The sequence below is a fragment of the Centroberyx gerrardi genome, chromosome 17 (assembly GCF_048128805.1).
Source record: "Centroberyx gerrardi isolate f3 chromosome 17, fCenGer3.hap1.cur.20231027, whole genome shotgun sequence".
Classification (NCBI taxonomy): Eukaryota; Metazoa; Chordata; class Actinopteri; order Beryciformes; family Berycidae; genus Centroberyx; species Centroberyx gerrardi.
The window spans coordinates 8,079,830-8,100,601 of record NC_136013.1 but is presented as its reverse complement, the minus strand read 5'-3'; the positions used below and the strand labels follow the sequence as shown (position 1 = coordinate 8,100,601).

At 43.6% G+C, this 20,772-nt stretch overlaps 2 protein-coding genes across 3 annotated transcripts in view; one reads left to right on the top strand and one right to left on the bottom strand.

The window, feature by feature from the left end:
- The window catches only part of slc7a14a (solute carrier family 7 member 14a), a 12,436-nt gene extending 5,309 nt beyond the window's left edge, over positions 1–7,127 (top strand). The window contains exons 4-9 of the mRNA XM_071911576.2: positions 1–79; positions 2,119–2,327; positions 2,441–2,588; positions 4,651–5,146; positions 5,911–6,147; positions 6,829–7,127. The exon at positions 1–79 is cut by the window's left edge and continues 68 nt beyond it. Coding sequence (XP_071767677.2) covers positions 1–79; positions 2,119–2,327; positions 2,441–2,588; positions 4,651–5,146; positions 5,911–6,147; positions 6,829–7,127 — 1,468 coding nt within the window. The remainder of the gene's footprint in view (positions 80–2,118; positions 2,328–2,440; positions 2,589–4,650; positions 5,147–5,910; positions 6,148–6,828) is intronic.
- Positions 7,128–13,174: 6,047 nt separating this feature from the next.
- Positions 13,175–18,419, bottom strand: cldn11a (claudin 11a). 2 transcript variants are annotated; one of them, XM_071911597.2, is made up of 5 exons: positions 18,367–18,419; positions 17,792–18,040; positions 17,254–17,418; positions 13,490–14,999; positions 13,175–13,427 (listed from the first exon to the last, which is right to left on the bottom strand). In XM_071911597.2, exons 1-4 carry the CDS (start codon positions 18,386–18,388, stop codon positions 14,737–14,739), a joined length of 699 nt encoding a protein of 232 aa, XP_071767698.1. In that variant the 5' UTR covers positions 18,389–18,419; the 3' UTR covers positions 13,175–13,427; positions 13,490–14,736. The 2 variants fall into 2 exon arrangements, with proteins under 2 accessions (XP_071767698.1, XP_071767700.1); XM_071911599.2 differs by lacking the exon at positions 18,367–18,419 and having other exon boundaries at positions 17,792–18,236.
- Between the last annotated feature and the right edge of the window lie 2,353 nt (positions 18,420–20,772).

Genomic DNA, 20,772 nt, shown 5'->3' with positions numbered 1-20,772 from the left:
AGAGGCCAAGAGTCCCAACACCTCCATCCCCTACGCCATCACTGCCTCGCTCATCACCTGCCTCACTGCCTACGTCTCTGTGAGTAGCCCCGCACACACACACACACACACGCACACACACACACACACACACACACACACACACACACTGTAGACACAAACACGTAGGCACACACAAACACTTAATACACTAAATGCTTTATTTGCATCCACCGAATTCAATTATAATTTATACAGGATTCAAATGTTACGGTTCAACGTGATTTGAGGACATTTAAGAATGCAAAACACTTTCTGGCTACTCACAGTATTACTGCAGCGACTGAACAGATTTCTGTTAACTGTTGTGAATTTTTTGGCATGCACAATGTGATACTGGAGTGACATGACTTGGCTCATTGACTCCAATATTTCCCTATAAAAGTGCTATTTCACAAATAAATATGATCACAATGACTACTGGAAAACATTACAATCATAAATCCTAATTCAATTCCTAATATTTTGAAATGAAAGTTAATCAGAAATGTAGTCTGCTCACTGACTGCTGAACAGAGAAGAAATTCATTGGTCTATCATTTAGTCATTTTGTTCACACTTGATTTGATTTGGGAGGAATGTCTGAGTCTGCCATAACAAGGGAGTCAACGGCATTCAGGAAAACTCCCTATTTTTCTCCCGCTGATTCTCATTTTCAATTTCAAGATGACCAACAATTGTGAAAGAGCTATACCTGCTTTATTATTTAGCAGCTTTCATATTCATGCTGTCACCTGCAGCCCTACCTTTCACTTCTTATATGCTTATTAATGAATACAGATTTGAGGTCATACCCTAAAATTCAAGAAAAGTCTTGACAGCTGGACATAGAGTCTTAATCTCCTATAAGCTGTACACCCACACTCAGTTCAAGACACTCCCCCCTGCAGTGCAGCTGTGCATGTGAGTATCTTATCTCAGATCATTACATATTCTGCATGCAGAGCCCAGCAGATTTCTAACTTTGACACGTTCATGCTGGATGGTTGTTGCTATGGGTACCATGGAACGGCAGCCTATCAGGAGTGAGTTTGAGACTTCTTCAGCATCGCCTCGGGGCCAAGATTGCATCATCAACTACGACTTCTTTTCAAATAACCCGTCTTCCTCTCCCTCTCTCTCTCTCTCTCTCTCATATCTCTATTCTCTATGTTACCCCGTTTTTCATCCTCCAAAATCTTTTTTCTATCCCTCTCTCGTTCTCTATCTCTCTTTCATCACCCATGTCTCACCGTGTAAGAGTTTTGAAATGACTTCCTCCTCCTTCCGGGGATAGCTACCGCATGTAGCTCAGGAAACAGAATCACTTTAATCGTGAAGTACAACGCATGTGCTGGAATTTCTCTTGGTGACATTGGTTTCACCGTACACACACACTAACCTTACAAGGACAGCAGAGCCTCACACACAGTGCAAAGGGACAGTGCCCGTGCCCGGATTGGACAAGGGGTTAAAGGGCATCAGGCAACGAAGGAATACTGATCTCTCTCTCTTTCTCTCTCTCGGTGAGGGTTAGTCTTTTCATTTTCCCCCTCTCTTACTGTGTTTATTCCTCCATAATCTGTTCATCCAAATCCCCCTCTTTTGCAGCACACTCTCTATCTGTGACAGATGGCCCTGCATGATTTCACACGTCAGATGCAAGGATCAAAGACACACACGCATATATACACACACACGCAGAGTGAGAGAGAGAGAGAGAGAAACACAAGTCATACACATCTTGCATTTGATGCACTTTATGTGCCTTTGTGCTGTGTGTTGTGATATGTGTGTGTTGTGCAAAGTCAGAATGAAAAAGTGTGCATGCAGGATTAATTTGAAGTTTTGATTAAAAATGAGGTCTCCACCATTTGAATAAAGCGAAAACTACTGTTACAAAAAACACAAAATTTAAACAAATTATGCCACTTAATTGACAGACCACTTTTACAGACTGGATCCTCTACATTTTAGCAATATTTCATGATGAACTTCAGGTGGATATTTGTTTCCAAAATGCATATATAGCATGTTAGAGCAGAACTATTCATTATTAACTCCCACTCTCTGTCTGTATTTAACCCTCCTCCCCCGCAGGTTTCTGTGATCCTGACTCTGATGGTGCCATACAATGAGATCGATGCGGACGCCCCGCTGATGGAGATGTTCGCCATGCACGGCTGCATGTTTGCCAAGTACATCGTGGCGGTGGGCTCCATCGCCGGGCTCACCGTCTCTCTGCTGGGCTCCCTGTTCCCCATGCCCAGGGTCATCTACGCCATGGCTGGGGACGGCCTGCTGTTTAAGTCAGTACACACAGTCAGACAGTTTTTCAGTTTTGTTTATTTCTCATATCAATCTGGATGAAACGCGCTACTGTGTCTCGCTCTAGTCGTATATATATTTTGTCTATGTGCAGGTTCCTGGCCAATGTGTCTTCCTACACAGAGACCCCTGCTGTGGCCTGTGTGGTGTCAGGCTGTCTGGCCGCCCTGCTGTCCCTTCTGGTCAGCCTCAGAGACCTCATAGAGATGATGTCCATAGGCACCCTGCTGGCCTACACCCTGGTGAGTGGACGGGTGCTGATGCTATACATATACACAGACCATCTGGGTGCTTGCAGGGTGCAGCTGACTCGCTAGCGTTTCTTCCTGTCTGTCTCTACCCCTGTCAGCGTTACAAGGGTTTATTCTTAGGATTTTCCAGTCTGTTGACAGTGGACATATGGCTGACCGACAATCTAAAATTATTTGGTCTTCATGGGAACCAATGAGGTTGCATTTTTCCTTCTTAGCCCTACTATCAGTCCTTCTATATATGTTGCAAACTGAAAATGCACAATATAAGAATGCAATGAACTGTGAAAACTGTGGAAGTCCTATTGAAGTTCCTTATCATGCAACTATCCCACCTCAGGCTATTATACATTGGAACAACTATTACAAAGTAGAACTACCCAGCAAACATTTCAACGTCAATCAGAGGTCTAATCAACGTTGGTCCTGGAGGTCGACATGACGTCTAGTGGATATGAAAGTTTTTCTGATGTTGGTCTTTCGACCCACGTCGTTTCGACCAACGGCTCATAGACATCAATCCATGTCGTTTCAATGTTTTATAGATGACATTTCAACCTATATACAATTTACTTTTAAGCGAAGCCACTAAATACCCACATAGTTATGAAAGAAAATAGAATTAAGCTAAAATTCACATCTTTCTATGATACCTTGTAGTTTTTTTTATGGAATACTTTAAATCTTTAACCCATTTAGGGCATAGAGAAAGCATAAATACATTACATAATACTCTTCAACAAGACAGCATTCAGGATATAAAGAAAACACAAAACCTTTTGAAAATAATGTTGCATTTGCTTGTTTATTGAGACAAATCCCAAACCCCGTCCCCCAGTCCTTGCTGGTGCATGTTTCAGGTGAAGTCCTATGGCTGCTTTTTCGTTTTCTGTGGCCTTCACCTCCATCTCTTCACAGCAGCTGCAAAAAAGGCACAACAAAAAAAATGTATATTCATCTTTCCAGAGCCTCTTCTGATGTTGGAGCATTTTTTGACTGTCAACGGTGGAGGCGCCTGTTGGAAATTAACGCCATCTAGCGCCCCAGCTTAAAGGGCTTTCTGTCGGCTACACCAACTCCATTTAGCTAGCAACATCAGCAGCTACCTCACCCCACCCCCCACCCCCGGTATAATGAATAAAGACAGGAAAAATAGAGAAGAGTGGGTCCGGAAAACAACAAAAAACTCACAGGATTAATGCACGGGAAAACTGCTGTGCCAAATCAATATGCACATGTTTCATTTTCCACTACAGAACACATAGCTAGCATGCTAGCTGTGTTTTACACCCCCCAATTCTTATTTACAAATACGAAAACCAGCTGTCTAGAAAAAAAGCCATGTAGCCTCAATCTCAAAGTTTTGAATGCAAAAGGTAAAAGCATAACACATCTGTGCAAATACATTTGCATTTTAAATCGAAGTGGCTTTTGTTAACTCACCTGACCAGCTCGCCTCCCCTGTTGATCTCGCTGCCGCATGCGTCGGAGGCCGAAGGGATTACTTTGTGTTGATGCGCAAGGAAAAATAGTTAATATAAAGGCAGCTAGAGGAAATGCTGGAATAAAAGATAAACCTATTTTAGCCCCTATATTGGCCACATGATAGCATACTGTGTTTAGAATAATAACCTTTGCGATTCATGTGTAAACACTACCGTTCGCACTCATGTTACAAAATGATATCCTGGTAATTAAATACAGTGTTTATTCGGTTACACCACTGTAAAACACGTTTTCCTCGAAATCACCATTCCCCTAAGATTATATACTGTCATGTCTGCAAATGGTCGAAATAAAGTCGCGTTGTGACTCGACGTTTATTAGACTTGTTGGCCTCGACGTAGGTTGAGGAAATGTTTGCTGGGTAAATATGAACAATCACATGAGATTGAGTGGTTGCTCTTCTGACAGATGTAAGAGAACAAAATTCACAGCTTGGGGGCAGTGAACAGAATAGAAAGAAGGATGCCTACCTCTTGTTCATGTGATATTAAGGTCAAGTCTTTCTGCTACAAAGTGAAAAATCAAGGCATCTCCTCTTGGTCTGCAGGTGAGTCTGTGTGTCCTGCTGTTACGTTACCAACCTGAGGGCGACATCCACGGCTTTGTGAACTTCCTGTCTGAGGAGCAGAACAACAAGAGGAAGGAAGGCGTTCTGGCCGAGTGCGAGAAAGACGCCTGCTCGCCAACCAGCGAGGCCGACGAGTACGGAGGCCCGCCCACCAACACCTGCGGGGCCAAAAACCTGCCGTCGCTGGGTGACAACGAGATGCTGATTGGCAAACCGGATAAAACCGCCTACACCGCCAGCCACCCAAACTACGGCACGGTGGATATGACCACCGGCATTGAAGCGGAGGAGTCGGAGGGCGGGCTGTCGCGGCGTCTGAAGAAGCTGATTGGACCACGCTACTACACCCTGAGGATCAGATTGGGCCTGCCAGGCAAGATGGACAGGCCGACTCCAGCCACAGGGAAAACAGTCACTGTGTGTGTGCTGCTCCTCTTCATCCTCACCTTCGCTTTCTGCTCCTTCATCATTTTCGGTGAGAAGACAGGAAGGTGTTACTTTTGTCAAAATAGATACAGATTGTTACTATCTAATCAAGTCAGTCATGGATTTACAGTACAGTGTAAGTGTATATTGATGTGTGTCAGAGGTGGGGTCGAGTCCAAGTCCATGACTTGGAGTCCGGGTCCATGACTTGGAGTCCGGGTCCATGACTTGAACTCAAGTCAGACTCGAGTTACAGTTTTAACTGGTTGAGATTTGACTTGCTGCATGAAGAGAATACTTGAGACTTGACTTGACTTGGGTTCTGGGGATTTGGGACTTGACTTTGACTTGTACTTTGATGGTTTGTATGGAATGATTGTATTTATTGAAGTTGAAACTGATTTTTCAAATCAAACTCATGATGCACTTACCAAGTTTTTATCCTATTAAAACCATATTGCATTAAAAAGTCCTAGATATTTTGTTTCTTTAAGATATTAAATTAATACTAGACTCTTGATTTGTTCTGAGTTGACTTGGTGTTCTACAGTTAGACTTGAGACTTGACATTAACGACATGTACTTGACTTGGACTTGACTTGGTAGTCTACATTCAGACTTGGGACTTGTGCCTCAAGACTTGAGACTGACTTGGGGCTCAACTTGGTCACACCTCTGATGTATGTATATTGATTTACAATCTATTTATCTACAATATATTCATTTCTGCTTTGACTTACCAACATAAACCTCTCTCTCTCTCTCTCTCTCTCTCTCTCTCTCTCTGTCTCTCTCTCTCTCTCTCTCTCTCAGGAGCGAGCAGTATCTGGGAGGGTCGCTGGTGGGCTTTGCTGCTACTAATCCTCCTCATCATCTCCCTCGCCCTGCTCATCATCATCATCCTCCAGCAGCCGGAGAACCCCAAGCGGCTGCCCTACATGGCGCCCTGTGTGCCCTTTGTGCCCGCTTCGGCCATGCTAGTCAACGTCTACCTCATGCTTAAACTGTCTGCCATCACCTGGATACGATTTGCCATTTGGTGCTTCTTCGGTAAGCGTCCCAGTGCAATGGATCATAGATGGAGTTGACATGTTACAACTTAGGTGTTTCGTCTTTTTTCCACTTTTATTTTCAAATTTGTAAGACAGAATTCACGTTATTCCTATGATACTGGACAGTTGAACTTTCCATGATTTGATATGTGTGTCACTCTATCACTTTGTGTGAGTATGTGTTTATTATGGAACAGCAAAGTGGGAATCTCTGTCCCTTTCATTTCCTGCCCCACTCATATCTACAGTATGTGTGCATCTGTGTTTGTGTGTGTGTGTGCTTGTATGTGTGTAAATGCAGTGTGGATGTAGTCCATCTCACCACTATAGTCCTGTTGTTAGTTTTTCTTTGTAGTGTTTTACTGCTTGTGCTAAGGCAGAATTACAGTAATGGAGTCTGGTGTCAAGCATATCATTTGTGTTGGTGCAGCGCACTTTGCTAGACATTTGGTTTTTACTGTGCTTGTAGATTTGCTTCTTATGACTCACCCAGAGTTGGATGAATTATTTTTATGGTTACACAGATTTTAATGTTTTTCCTTATTTTGAAGTGTGCGTTTGAACTCTTGAACCGTACATTAAGCTCTAACACACTGTGTGTGTTTGTGTGGTTATGTGAATGTGTGCACATGTGTGTGTGTGTGTTGATATGTGTGTTTCTGTGTGTGTGTCCCTCAAGGCGTGCTCATCTACTTCGGCTACGGCATGTGGAACAGTACGCTGGAGATCACGGCCAGAGAGAACGAGGTGCACGCCTCCACCTACCAGCGCTACGACCAGGGCGTGGACGAAGGCTTCTGCGGGTTCGACGACGACTTCTACCCGCCTAGCAACGACCCCTGGGGCGCGCCGGAGGCGGGGTCGGGGCTGACCCCGCCTCCCGAGGGAAAGCCCGAAGGCGACGGGACGGCATCGAAAGGCGGAGGCAGGACCATTGCCAATCACGGCCTAGCGGAGGAGGATCCGATGGATTTCTGAAGGGACTGACTCTGTGTTGCCCTGAATGTACTGCCTTGTCTGCTGCCTGGGGGAAGGGAGGGGGGGACAGTAGTGTGTGTGTGTGTGTGCATGTGTGTGTGTGTGTGTGTGAGTGCATGCATGTGTGTGTATGTGTGGTTGTTTGTGTGTCTAACCCTTGGGCTAGATTGTTTCTCGGCAGTGGGTCTGTTTTTCTTTCACCTATCACTGCCACGCTTGGCTCCCCCGCTCACACAGCAAATGTGGATGTCAAGGTCGTGTTTCTTGTCACAGTCACTTGTTATTCACTTACCAGAGTCCTCATCCCACACAAAGGCAGGCCAGATACAAAAGTGCAGACTTAGGAATAGGGGGAAAATGACATGGTTCACAAGATAGCTGCGAACCATGCGACATGGTGTAATGAACAATCAGCAAGTGGTTATACCTTAGAATTTAAGGGAGACAGGAGAGGAGAGAGTGATGAGCAAGGGAGAGATGAATCAGCGCTTCTCTTCCTCTGTTTCAATATAGACAGGCAGGATGCTGGGAAGTCAGCTCGCCAAGCCCAGGCTATTTCCTGTGTCCAGGTCTGACTTTCTCTGCTCCTCACATCTTCAACAGACAGGAAACCAGCTGCACACACACACTAACACACACACAAACACACACACAAACACAAAAACAGTTTTTTAGTACTCGAAAACTGCTGGCAGGCCTTTCTGTCTGTCTTCACCTGTCTCCTCTGACCCTAACATCTAGCCCAAGGGACTCGGGAGTGGATTGGGAGAAGGGTATTGATGTTTTCTGTCACAAATAGTACTTGGACTTTGCTTGCAATAGTGCCTTCATCTATGTGTATGTGAGTTTGTATTATGTTTGTATTATACTTTAATTTTGCCTGTGTGAGGGTGTGTGCAACGAAACTCCACCTTTTACATCCATTCTCATATCTGTGTGTGTAGATATGAAGTGTGTTTTTTCAGGCTGTTTTGTTGTGTGTGCGTAGGTATATTGTTTGGTTTCGTTCTTCCCACTCTTTGCCCCAGCATGAAGCTCAAAAACAAGGTCAAACATCCACCCGCACCAAAACAGTTCACGCTGCAACACGACGTGTCAGCTCATCAGTGTACCTAAAAAACAGTGAGAGAGATAAGAAGGTAGAAGGGAGAGAGAGAATAGCTTGAATCCTGATTGACAACCTGCATGGTTTATTGTGTGGAATGTATAATTTTTCCGTTCTGTCTTTGCTGTCTGGTTCTCTCTTTACTGATGCAGCTCTTGCTGTATACCAGGGTTGGGAATGAATTAATTTTCACTTCATTCAATTCAGGAAATGGATTTTCTTCACAATTGAAAAACTGGAAATGTTTTGTCCTAGAGAATAATTGGCTATTATTGAGAATGAATGTCATTAGTAAGTTAGTTGGAGTTTCAGTTTTGGATTGAGTAAATTGAAAGCTAATTGACCCCAATCCTGTTATTTACCTCCTCTTCCACCACTCTCTCTCTCTCTCTTCCATTCTCTTCTCCTCCTTTCCTCTTTCACTCCTCTCCTCCCCCTGTCTTCTCCCTTTTTGCATTTTCTACTTACCCACTACTTCTTCTCCTCCAGCCCAGCTCTTCCTCCATCTATTTGCCTCCTCACTCTCCTCTTGATATCCATCAGGCCATGTCAGCCGGGGGTTACCGCTGGATTTCACAAGCGATGGAGCCAGGATTGGTTTTCAGTCAGGATTTGGAACAGTAATCTGTTCAATTCCCGCTGCCTATGGCCTGAAGATCCATTACTTCCTGTTTCACCCCAGGCTGTCTGGTGTCTTTCTCCTGATTTGTCACTGGATCGTTTTACTTTTCTCCCTCTGGCATTGTTCCAACCAGGGAAGCCCAAACTGGACTGAGTGGACCTCTCTATCCCTCCCTTGTCTATGGGTGTAGCTAGTGTTGAAGTCCCATTCTTTACATGCTAGCTGCACTGTTGCTTCCCCCCTAAGAGGTATTGTGAAAATCAATCAAATCAATCAAATCGTGGTCCTGTATAGCTCAATGTGTAGAGCATGTCAATTGATGCTGCCAGGGCTATAGGCTTTGATTCCCAACCATGGGCCAACCATGCTAAGAATGTATGCACTCATGGCACTGTAAGGGATTTCGGCATACACCAAATAGCATATGTTGTTATGTTGAGGGTGGGGGCATTTCTACAATAGCTGCTGCTGTATGCCCTGATTGTCCTCCTTCTACCCTCTCCTCATGCCCCCTGTTGCTGCATTGGTCCCTTCCAGGGAAGCCTTATTTGTCTAATGCACTAAATCTAAAGATGCCACGCTAAACCCCCACCCTACCTCTGCACCCCCCACACCCCATACCGCCCAGTACCCCACTCCTCACCACCCACAGTTCCCTTCATGCAGGAAGGAAACTGTGGTGTCGCTTGGTGTCGTCCAGTGAAATGACTGTATCCTATGATGCCCCAAAAACAAAGCACATTGCACACTACTTATCTCACACACATTCAAAACACACATATTCTGCCGTTACTACCCAGCCAAAATACATTCGCACTCACCCACCCACATCGCCCTCCCAACACCCAACTGCTTTGCATTCATAGCTCAGCCAAAACGAGAAAGGGGATTTCAGGCGACGCCATGCCTCTTACACTGGACTGTACAGTTGACTTATATTATCTGCTAAGTGTGTATGCATTATGTCTGAGAGTGTGTGAGTGCATGTATGTGTGTGTGTGTGTGTGTATGTGTGTTCGTGGTCCACGCCTGCGCCTCAATGTGGCTGTCTGGTGAATGTGTAGCATGCTCTCACGCACGAGGCCCAGATTGTAAATGTTGTACTTGCATGTGAGGACTGATCGCAACGAGACATAATAGAACTCTACAAACCTAAGCCAGATCCAAACACGGGCTTGGCTCTCATACCTGGGGACCGTGTGTAGCTCTGAGAGTTTAACAGCTGCACTAAATCCAACCCATTCAAGCCTTCAGTAAGCTTCAGTAACGCCATTGTTGAGCCTTTTTATCAATGGATTGAACTGGCATGTATCTCTCTGCTATCCTCCTCCGTTTCAAACCCAAACCTTTCTTACTTTACAACTCAAGGCTGTATTAGCGAAGGTGATATTTCTGCGAGTCATATCTTTGTGTATGCTCTCTCCTGTTTTACTGAGCTCGGCACCCAGGCATGGGAACCAGGCCTCTGTTTGGAAAGGGAGTGGAACATGTAGCAAACTCTGGGGTGTGGGGGTGACGCCTCTCACCTCGTCCCTCACCCACTTACAGTATACCTACTTCCTATTTACCCCTCTTCTCAACCACAACCTCTGTTTACAACGCAAGCCAAAGTCCACAATGTTTGTTTACTTTTCACATAGAGGGACACTAGTTTTCATCAAAGTGGACACTTAAGTTACAACAGAGCTAACAATTTACTTGGGGGTCTGCTGATAATCTACTCATGTCTGTATCATTTAATTTAAATCAATATATAATATATAAAATGACTTGTTTTTATTTATTTTTTTCTCACAGTGACTACATATAGTGTCTTGGTTGGTCAAGAGCTCACCGATAATTTTTTTTTAAATCCTGGGTTTTAAGTATTTTATTGAAAGACCTTCAAAGTATTGTTATACTCCAATGACTATTGTAGATGTATTCGTCCAACAGCGTGGACATAAAGCAGTGAGAAGTACAACACTAAAAGAGGAGAGAACTAAAAGAGAAGTATTTTTCTACAGCCGTTTCGCGTCCGCAGGCCTTCCTTGGGTGGCTGCGTACAAAAGAGCTGGGCGGAGTTATCAGCCTCCACTTGCTGTGTTTTTGTCCAAAACTCAAGGAAGCCTGGGAGAAGCCGCTCAAAAATATATTTTTAACAACCGTAGTCTCTGTAGAACGATAAAGCTCAGTTATAAAGCTTAATCTTTTCCTTTGAAGGATTTTGAAACAGTTACTCTAGACGTCAGTAGGACCGTAGAAGGTTTAGGCATAAGAGGATGAACTACTTTAAATAACAGTAATACGACAAAAAAAAAACATGCAGAAACTATTTTAATACAGTTCTATAAGAGATAAACCACAAGCATAAACAAATATTGCCACTATTGCTTTTAAAGTCAGCTACTATTTGTTTATTTTGTCTCGGAGAAGGCGTGCCATGTTCTTCCTGTGCTCTGTGTCCCGCCGTGGCCAAGTGTCCCGTCAGTGTGTGTCGGACTTGTTGAGATTGGCTTCCCTCGCAAAAAAACTAGATATTCCTTTTCTCTTCTGTATATTTTGGTACAAAGTTGTATAATGTAGTTGTTTTTTTTTTTATGTTGATGTTTTTTTTAATGGTTTCTTCCATATGTGTGGTTATTTTGCTCCTGGGTGCACTGTTTTTGCTGAGTTGTTGATATTGCCTCCATGCAACAATGAAAGTTATTTATTGCAAATACCAAAAACGGGCTTCTTCATTTATTGACAGCTCCCTGCTCTTGTGTACTTCTGATACTGACAACAGGCTGAACTGCTATAATACATCATACAAATATAATACAAACACACAGAGATATAAGCGCACACAGATGGATACACACATGCATACACAATTTGTTATGCTATTATATCCACACGCTCTAGTTCAAGCCCAATTTGAGTGACCGCGAGTCCGGATGCACCGTACAGGAAAAGAAAATCTGATTTTGAACTTGACATGACCCAGATATTTCTCATGTTTTGCCAACCATGGAAAGGATCCAGTTTCTCAAAAGGAGCATTCTGGGAAAAGTAAGAAATTGCTAAGTTAAGTAGAAGCCAGGTTGAGGAGAAAGTGGGTACACCAGAAAAGAAAATTACAACACAAAATAACTCCTGGAACAAATTGAGCATCACAGATTGATGATATATAACTGTAAGGGTTTAGTATCTGAGAGTGGAATTTCCCTTTAAAAATAAGATTCTCTATTCGTGTTCAAAGAGTTTCATTCTAAAATGAGCTGATCACTTTATTACAGGGGACTATTAATGTTATGAATAATCTCAAGACCTTTGTTTACAATGTGATTTTGTTGTTGAGGCTAGAATCATCTATGCATTTGAAATGATGGATTTCAGGTAGCAACATGGTAGCGTATTATATATGGTAGTATATACCAGTCTCTTCCAGCCATAGAGGACAGCTTGGGTCCTCACTACCCTCCCACTAGCGTCCTGTGGACAGGATGGCTCTATGCCTGGAACAACATCATATCACACAGAAAACGCACACACACACACACACACACACACACACACACACGCACACACGCACAAACATGCACACATGTCTCTCTCAGTTGCATACTTAATTAACACACAGTTACTCTTTCACATCTTCCTCCCACTGTGTGTGTGTGTTGTTTGTGTGTGTGTTGTGTGTGTGTGTGTGTGTGTGTGTGCACGTGTGCGTGTGTGTGTGTGTGTGCGTCTGTAGGGGGTAAGTACAGTGTGTGGCTGAGTGTGTCTCAGGGACAGACTCTTCTGTGCTGATCTATCTCAAGGTCACTGAGTCACATCACAGATATGATGCATCGGTAACAATTACTGTTATCTCATTGTCCTCAGCTTATATTCACACACACACACACACACACACACACACACTCAAACAAAAGACCACGAGCTGCAGCAGTAAGTTTCCATTAAAAAGACACACAATCTCCTCTCCCTTCTCCCTTACCCTTTTTCCATCTCTGATGTCACATACAAAGACACACACACACACACACACACACACACACACGCACATAGGTCAGTCTACATCACCAACCTGTGACATTATAGCGATAACAGACAGGACGTCCCAGGGAAAGATGGACTAGCGCAGCCTAGGATTAGTGATTATATCACAAACACACCCACACACACAAATGTTACATTCAATGTTCACATTCTGCACTTATTGTGTTTTTGGATGGAATTTAAATTTAGGACCAAGAGGGGAGAAAAAGATGGATGGGATGAGAATGTCTTAGTAACTTATTGAGACAATAAGGAGTCAACTCAGGGTCAAGACACAAAGGCAGTGTTCAGCTAAAATCCTTTCATCTTTATTACAGAAAATCAAACAATAGCACGTCAGTGGAACACTTATCACAATAAATAACCGTGGCTAACACTGCTGCGGTAGGGATCTGACTCGTGAGCTGGGGAATATCAGGTTCCATCTGCGTTCAGAGAAGTTTTGAGTTACTGAACATTCAAGTCATCACATTCCTTAAAGCTAGTACAACGTTTGTAATTTGGATTTTTCACGCACACTTGTAAAATTATTGCTTTAGCTACAGACCTGCTTATATAGAATGTATTGCTTTTATTGAATTTATTGAAATTATTGCTTTAGCTACAGACCTGCTTATAGAGACACACTATATAAAGAATTCAGCGTTGATCAAAATATTAAAAGGAACCAGAGGAAAGTTAGTTACAGCAGAATATGTGTCAAAGTAACTGTGGATTAAGGAATATTACCATCAGATGAGAGTTATGAGCCAAAAAATGAAAGTTTTGTGCTCTCTAATAAGCTGATCTTTTGTTGATCTGAATCTAAAACTCACAGATATCTATAACTGTATACACAACTTTGCCAAGTACGCATAATTTGACTCTTAATCAGCACTACCATGGCACAAAACACTAACTTTCTGCCAAGAATGACAGTTAGAATATATGCAACACTTGGTCCTAACACACAGTGGAGGGCTGCTGGCTGAAGTCTGCATATTTTTCAGAAATAGAACAAGTGCTGTGAAATATACGCTCTTATCAGTCTAGAGTCATGTAGCACTTGATAGGGAAACAGCACTACTTTTTATCATGTTTGCCACTCCATGGGCCGAGTGGCAAATGGATTTAATACTTGTATAATACTGTCAAAAAAACATCAGTGTTCATAATCTTACAAAAAACTGTTAATGGACACATTTTCATAACCAAAACATAACACTGACACACACTGCTCTTATCAAAACAAGGGATCATGGTATTGTATTTATTACAGAAAACACACATATTTATAAACAAAGGCACTCAAAGATTTAATCTCTAGGTACATCTACGTAGAAAAATAGAAGTAATATAGAAAATCAATAGCTCAGTCCACAAGGCCAGAAAGGCATCGTGATTAGGACCCCAGGCTTCTGTGCAGGCAGTTATTCAGACACCTGTACAGTTATGCAACAGTGGGGTGAGTCCATGCCACGCCCCTCAAGAGGAGACAGGGGGATGAGCTCTGTGATACAACGACAATCCATCGTGTGGCGAAAAAGAGCTCCGACAAAAACATTGTGCTGTCATTTTGCTCTGTGTGCTCATATGTATGAATGTCCCTTTTATATACTGTATGTTTATGGGTGCACATTCAAGAGTTTGTGTATTTTCCTGCACATAAACCATGTATCTGTGCACAGGCAACATGCAAGAGTGTGTGCGTGTGTGTCTCAATCTGTCCTTGTATAAGTCTGCACATGACTGCAATTATTTGTATGCGAATGTGTGTGTTTGAGTGTGTATGCATGTGTGTATGTATGTCTCAGTGTGTCTCTATATACATACTACAGTCCCCTGCGCATCCGCTTGGTATTCAAATCGCTCCAGTCTCAGACGTGGGCGCTCTTGGCGTGGTTGGTGGAGGGGGCCGGTGGGTTGGCCCCGCCCTGTTTGGCGTAGTAGAAGCGGTTGTTTTCCTGGTAGGAGCGGGAGGAGGAGGAGTCTGAGGAGCAGCAGGTGACGAGGGAGCCGCCCAGCAGGGAGAAGACGGAGCCCAGCCAGCCGGCGTACAGGGAGAAGCCGAAGGCCATGAGGCCGTGCTCCTGGTGGGCCCCGATGGGAAACCAGACTGTAGACACCATACCACACAGGGCTGGGGAGAAACAGGTAGAAGGACAGTTCAGTTGAATTGGGGATGCAAAATAATGCTATTGAAAGCTACATATAAACTCATTTTACATCACCACAGACAGGTCTGGGGAGAAACAGATAGAAAGTTCAATTGAATTGGGGATGCAAAATGATGCTATTGAAAGCTACATATAGGCCTACATACATACATGTTGCATCACCATATAGGGCTGGGAAGCAACAACGTGATAGTGTAATTAAATTGGGAATGCAAAATGGTGCTATTGAATGCAACAAATATGTACACATATACTGTATGTTGCATCACCACAAACAGAGCTGAGAAGAGAAAGACTGACAGATAGTGTAATCGCAATGGGGATGCAAAATGGTGTAACTGAAAGCAACCTATACACATATACATGCTGTGTCATCACCACCCACAGGGGTGGGAAGAGACAGCTTGATATGCAGTATAGTGTAATTAAACTGGGGATCCCAAATGGTGCAAATGAAAGCAACCTATGCACATGTACTGTATATTCTGAATGACCACACACACAGGGCTGGGGAGACTAATGGTTGTGTACTAGTATTCGTCCACAGCACAGATAGAGAGGTGGGTCTAAGAAAGAAACTACCTGGGTACACATCCACTACCCATTCACAGATTCCATCCAAGCCACATATTTTATCTTTGTTGAACCAAATCTAAACATGTATTTTGTATTTTCGTTAGCCTATCATGATTCTCGCCCTCGACCATGATTCTGAGCCCTCTAGTACTAGGATGGCCTATGCACATCTATAGAAGTATCTTCTTAGGTGCTGGGTTGAAGCTAAGTCTCTAAACATGAAGCTCCAAAACCCTGATGGCTTGAAACGTTGTCTTGAAAGTGACTTTGGAGCATAGTGTGATGGTTCTACGCTTTATGTGTATCTATATCCTGCACTGGGGTAAAGAGGGGCATAGACAGATTCATAGTTTGATACAGACACGATAAGTACAGGAGGCATGTAAACAAATAAGGCTTTTACTGTTACATCTGTATATTCCACACAACACAAGGGATCCACAGACAGACAGAAAGAGCGCAGCAAGAATTAAGGGTGTTATGTAAGCTTTGCCTTGAACCACAGAAGAGGGGCTTAGCCTGCTGTAAGACCTATACAAATATTGAATTCCCTGTGCAGCTGATAGGAATAGTACCTTTAAGTTCCTGCCGGTGCGGACTACCACAGAAACTAGCACAGAACAACAGTATGAAATCCTTTTAACACCAATGAAATTTGAATATACGGTGCCAGAATGGAAAAATTCGATTCCAGAAAAAAAGAGCGGATCGCAGGCACTCACAGGTTACAGTTAGCAAAAATAATTAAAGTGGGACTAAAAATATTTTTTTTTGGAAGCTTTGCTGCCAGTGTGGAATCAGTGATAGGGAATACGGCAAGTGGATTCTTTTTTTTTTCCACTGTGCAATTTTCTCTCTCTCTCTCTCTCTCTCTCAATCACACACACACACACACACACACACACACACACATATACACACACAAATCCTCCCTGGTGTGAAAAACCTTAGTGCGACGGAATAGAAAATCAATACATAGATTATATGTGCATTCCCAATTGCACAAAAGTGGACAGAAACATGCATAAATATCGTTATTGGCTGTTTGTGTGTCAGGGATATAGGTGTTGGAAATTGTTTTCTTATGGACAACATGGTTACTGGAAAACTGTTGGTCACAGGTGTTAAAAATTTAATTTGGGTGTTACATGGGCGTAGGAAAAAGCTGCAGCAAGGGACAAATATTTATAAGCACAGTAAACTGGGCAGCTCAGAGAATGGGTTTCCATGTGGATCAGGACTATAGGCAGGGTGTGGATGAGAGTAGGTGGAGGAGTGGAATGTGCATGGGGTCTGGGGGGGAAGGGTTGGATCGACTGCCGGGAACATGTAGGCTAAGTGTGTGTATGTGTGTGTGTGTGTGTGTGTGTGTGTGTGTGTGTGTGTGTGTGCACTCCAGGGAGGAAGATAGTCATATGCTGCATCCTTTACTCTCAGCACCTCATAAGCCTGTGAGCTGGGGTTAAGAGAGGTCAGGGTCAGGAAGGTTGGGTGGGGACGGGATCTTGGTGTACGTGTGCATGTGAGTGTAAAACAATTTGTCCTGCTACAATTTTCATTTTGTCTGACCACGACATTCAGTTTTTGTCCTCATTTTAGTGCCATTGTGTTAGTGAATTGAGTCTAAGTGCAGTCTCTTACCGACTATGAGTAGGAGCACTCCTCCCAGGATGCAGCGTTTGTTCTTGGCGCTCTCGGGTTCGTTGCCCAGGTTGATGCAGGGCATGGACATCAGGATCACTCCCACCGCCGGGAGACCCAGGATCGAACCTGTGATCATCAGGGCGCGAGTCGTCTGGACGTACGCTGTAGAAACACACATGATGATACTGTCAATAAGAAAAACTTTCCACCCACACCTTACCTCAATTTCCACAGCAGGTTGTGGGTAATGCTATATAATCAAGAGGGGATACACAACAATACAGAGCTAATATGTACTTTGAGAAGTCAAAATTAAGTGAATAATGGAGACTAGTATTTCATTTTGGAGTTTAAAAATGAATAGATGGCAGGTCCTGGCAAGAGGAAAAGTGGGAGAAACAACAGGACATAATAGAATAGAATCTGTATAAATACTTGCATAGAAACTACTTGATTTAAAAAAAAAGATGTATACAAATGTATGTAAATCTAGCTATATAAACCACTATCCTGCTGTAGAGAGAGCAGCGTCTACCTGGCAGGTCGAGGATCTGAGTCAGGCTGACGCAGTGGTACAGGGCGGTGGAGATGACACAGTCAGCCCAGGGTCCCTTGGCTCCCAGCTCGTCCATCTTCTTACAGGTGTTCATGCCGTACTTACACATAAGCACCCAGTCATTGGTGGATGTCGCGATCACGATGCCCACCCAGCCGATACAGCTGATCAGAAAGCCGCTCAGTTGGAGACACGAGTTCGCCATGGCGCAAACGGTGCGTAAACAGACTGGTCCCGCGGGTTCAGAAACCGTTAACAACCCCAGAACCAAACCGCAAGACCAAGTGAATAGAATTAACCTTTGGTAAATTAGACAAATCTGGAATTGCAGGCTATAGAGTCAGAGAGCAGCCTAATATTTGAACTGATATTCCACCGCACAAGTTAATCCAGCAGCAACGTTTACAATTCCCTCTTAATTCAATAATTCCATCAGTCGAGCTGTGTTGCGCACTTTAGAAGAATGGATCTTTCTCATCATCATAAGTTTTATAGGGGAAAGTTCACTGGGGGAAAAAAACTACTCTCAAACTTTCAACCAATCAGATACTTACAGACAAAAACGAAAAAATGCATCCCCCACTTTCATTGTGTCTCTAAGAGGTTTGGTGCGCACTGCCCCTCTCAGACAGCCAAGAGATACAATATGCATTATTAACTGTTTTGTTTTGGAGCCGACACATTTTAAAGAGATGTGCTGCCATCTGCTGGCCACATTGTATTTCCTCAGTGCCATTTCTTCAATATGCACACTACTGAAACCAAATTTCTAAGCCAATACATTTTTGGATTTATCTAGAAATCTAAATGTAAAAAGATGTATTGTGCCATTTAATTCTTAATTTACTGTTAACTGCTGAGAAAAAGGCAAAGAAGTGAGAAAGAAGTTTCTTTTCTATTAGCCCACCTAGCCATTATGCTCTCTCTCTCTCTCTCTCTCTCTCTCTCTCTCTCTCTCTCACACACACACACACACACAGACACACACACCCTTGACTGATGCAACCCTGCTAATCTATATATCATCCTGAGACACTGTTCAGGCTGTCTACCAACCCAGTAGTACTCTGCACATCAACTTTTACCAGCTATGCCAATTCTGCAGCACTGGAACAAATCGGCTTTGAATGTATACTGGTAGTGTGTTTATGTGTAGTCTACTGTCATACAGTATGTCTTGTCTGTCAATATGTTTTGTCTTGCACTTAGTTTGTCAATCCTGTATCGTGTAGCTGTCTTGTAACGTGTCAGCAGGTCAAATTCCTTGTGCAGCCGTTAAACTTGGCAAATAAAAAAAAAGTGATTACAGCAGGGCGTACCAAACTTTTTCATGCCAAATACTTCAAACTTCAATTTGTGGTTAGTTTTGATACAGTATATAATTACATAACTGTGTACTGGAGGTAGAGAGCAAGGCACCTATGATGAAAAAAAAAAATATCATGATACATTCTCTCACTGTGCTCATGAATGGAAAAAGAGTGAAATTAAACTATTTTGCTGTTATTTTGCTGGACCCAAACTTTGGAACCACTGTGGGACAGGATTTCCAAATGGCCAACAGGGGGCGATACAGTACAACATTGGCTACAAAAGCGCCACAGTTTGCCATTCAACAATTGTAGGACATATCCTTGCTCCTGTCCTTGCTGGATGGTGTTAAGTAAGTCCTCCATCACTCACATCAGTCCAGTGACGTGGCAGCAGCATAGCAATCAGTCTAAGAGGAAGACGGAGAGAACGAGACACGTTTGATACTTCCACAAGGTCACTGACTGTAATGCCATGTCTGGCCCAGTTCCTCTCATGTTCTGTCCATTGCTCTTAGGTGTCAATGCTTGTCTGCTTGTATCTAAGTCCCATAGCAAGACACTGGCTGTGTGTGTGTGTGTGTGTGTGTCACCTCCAGGGAAGAAACCGCAAGATACAAACACATTATAGATCATTGGGGTAAGTGGTTTGAGCCAGCCAGCCAAAACAGACAGCGTTACGCTCCATCTCTCCCACTGTTACTCTCTATCTCCTTCATATCTCTCTTGATCTCTCTCTCTCTCTCTCTTTCTTTCTCTCTCTCCTTGCAACCTCTGTCACTCACCCCTCTAATGGAGTTGTCTGCTCTGCTCTGGTTTGGTAGCCATGGCAGATAGATAGATAGATAGACAGATAGATAGATAGATAGATAGATAGATAGATAGATAGATAGATAGATAGATAGATAGATAATGAGACAGGCTGATGCTTAGGAGGTGAACGAAAGTATGGGGGCAAATGTGCTCAGAAGGTGAGAGAGAACATGAGACTGACTTGTGAAAGAGCAAGGAAGGAAATCAAAGACCCAATCAGAGAGAGAATGAGTTTGTGCGCATGAGAGGAATGGGATGGAATTAGAGATAGAGGGAGAGAGAGAGACAGAGAGAGAGAGAAAGTCATATAGAAGAAGTAGAATGAGAGTGAGCGAGACATATCCCCCTATAATTCCCGGAGCAGTTTGTCTGATGCAGGAGGAGTGAGGCGGCAAGGGAATGGGAATATTATGCTAATGGGGTGAGGATCGCAAACGGCGGCTCTGACAGAGAGGGATGATGGGATTTTAGCCCTCCTGGGGAGGGAACAAGGGGCTGGCAGGCATGTTGACCGTGTGTGTGTGTGTGGGTGTGTGTGTGGGTGCACGGGGGCATCTGAGCGCAGGGGGAACTTTAAACTTTAAATCAGGAGAGCGGCGTGGAAGCGAGGGGTGAAGTGTGGCGGAGTAAGTCTTCTCCTACCCTTCACGGTGTCAGAGCTGTCAGTCAGCCGATGGGGAGAGATGAGGAGGAATGGCACTCTGTTTGTCTCGGCTAACCAAGACTAGTGGTCCGGTCCAGAGGTGGAGAGCGCAGCGGTGCAGAATGAGTTATGAGCGGGGAGGTAAAGAGGAGCAATGATAGAGTGATTAAAGGACGAAGGGCACCTTTTCGGGC

Coding starts and splice junctions, on each gene's coding strand:
- cldn11a (XM_071911597.2), bottom strand. CDS start 18,388: ATGCATTTTTTCGTTTTTGTCT. Junction 18,041..18,366: donor GCATTTTTTCGTTTTTGTCT/GTAAGTATCTGA, acceptor CCGCGGGACCAG/TCTGTTTACGCACCGTTTGC. Junction 15,000..17,253: donor AGTGCTCCTACTCATAGTCG/GTAAGAGACTGC, acceptor GTTTCTCCCCAG/CCCTGTGTGGTATGGTGTCT.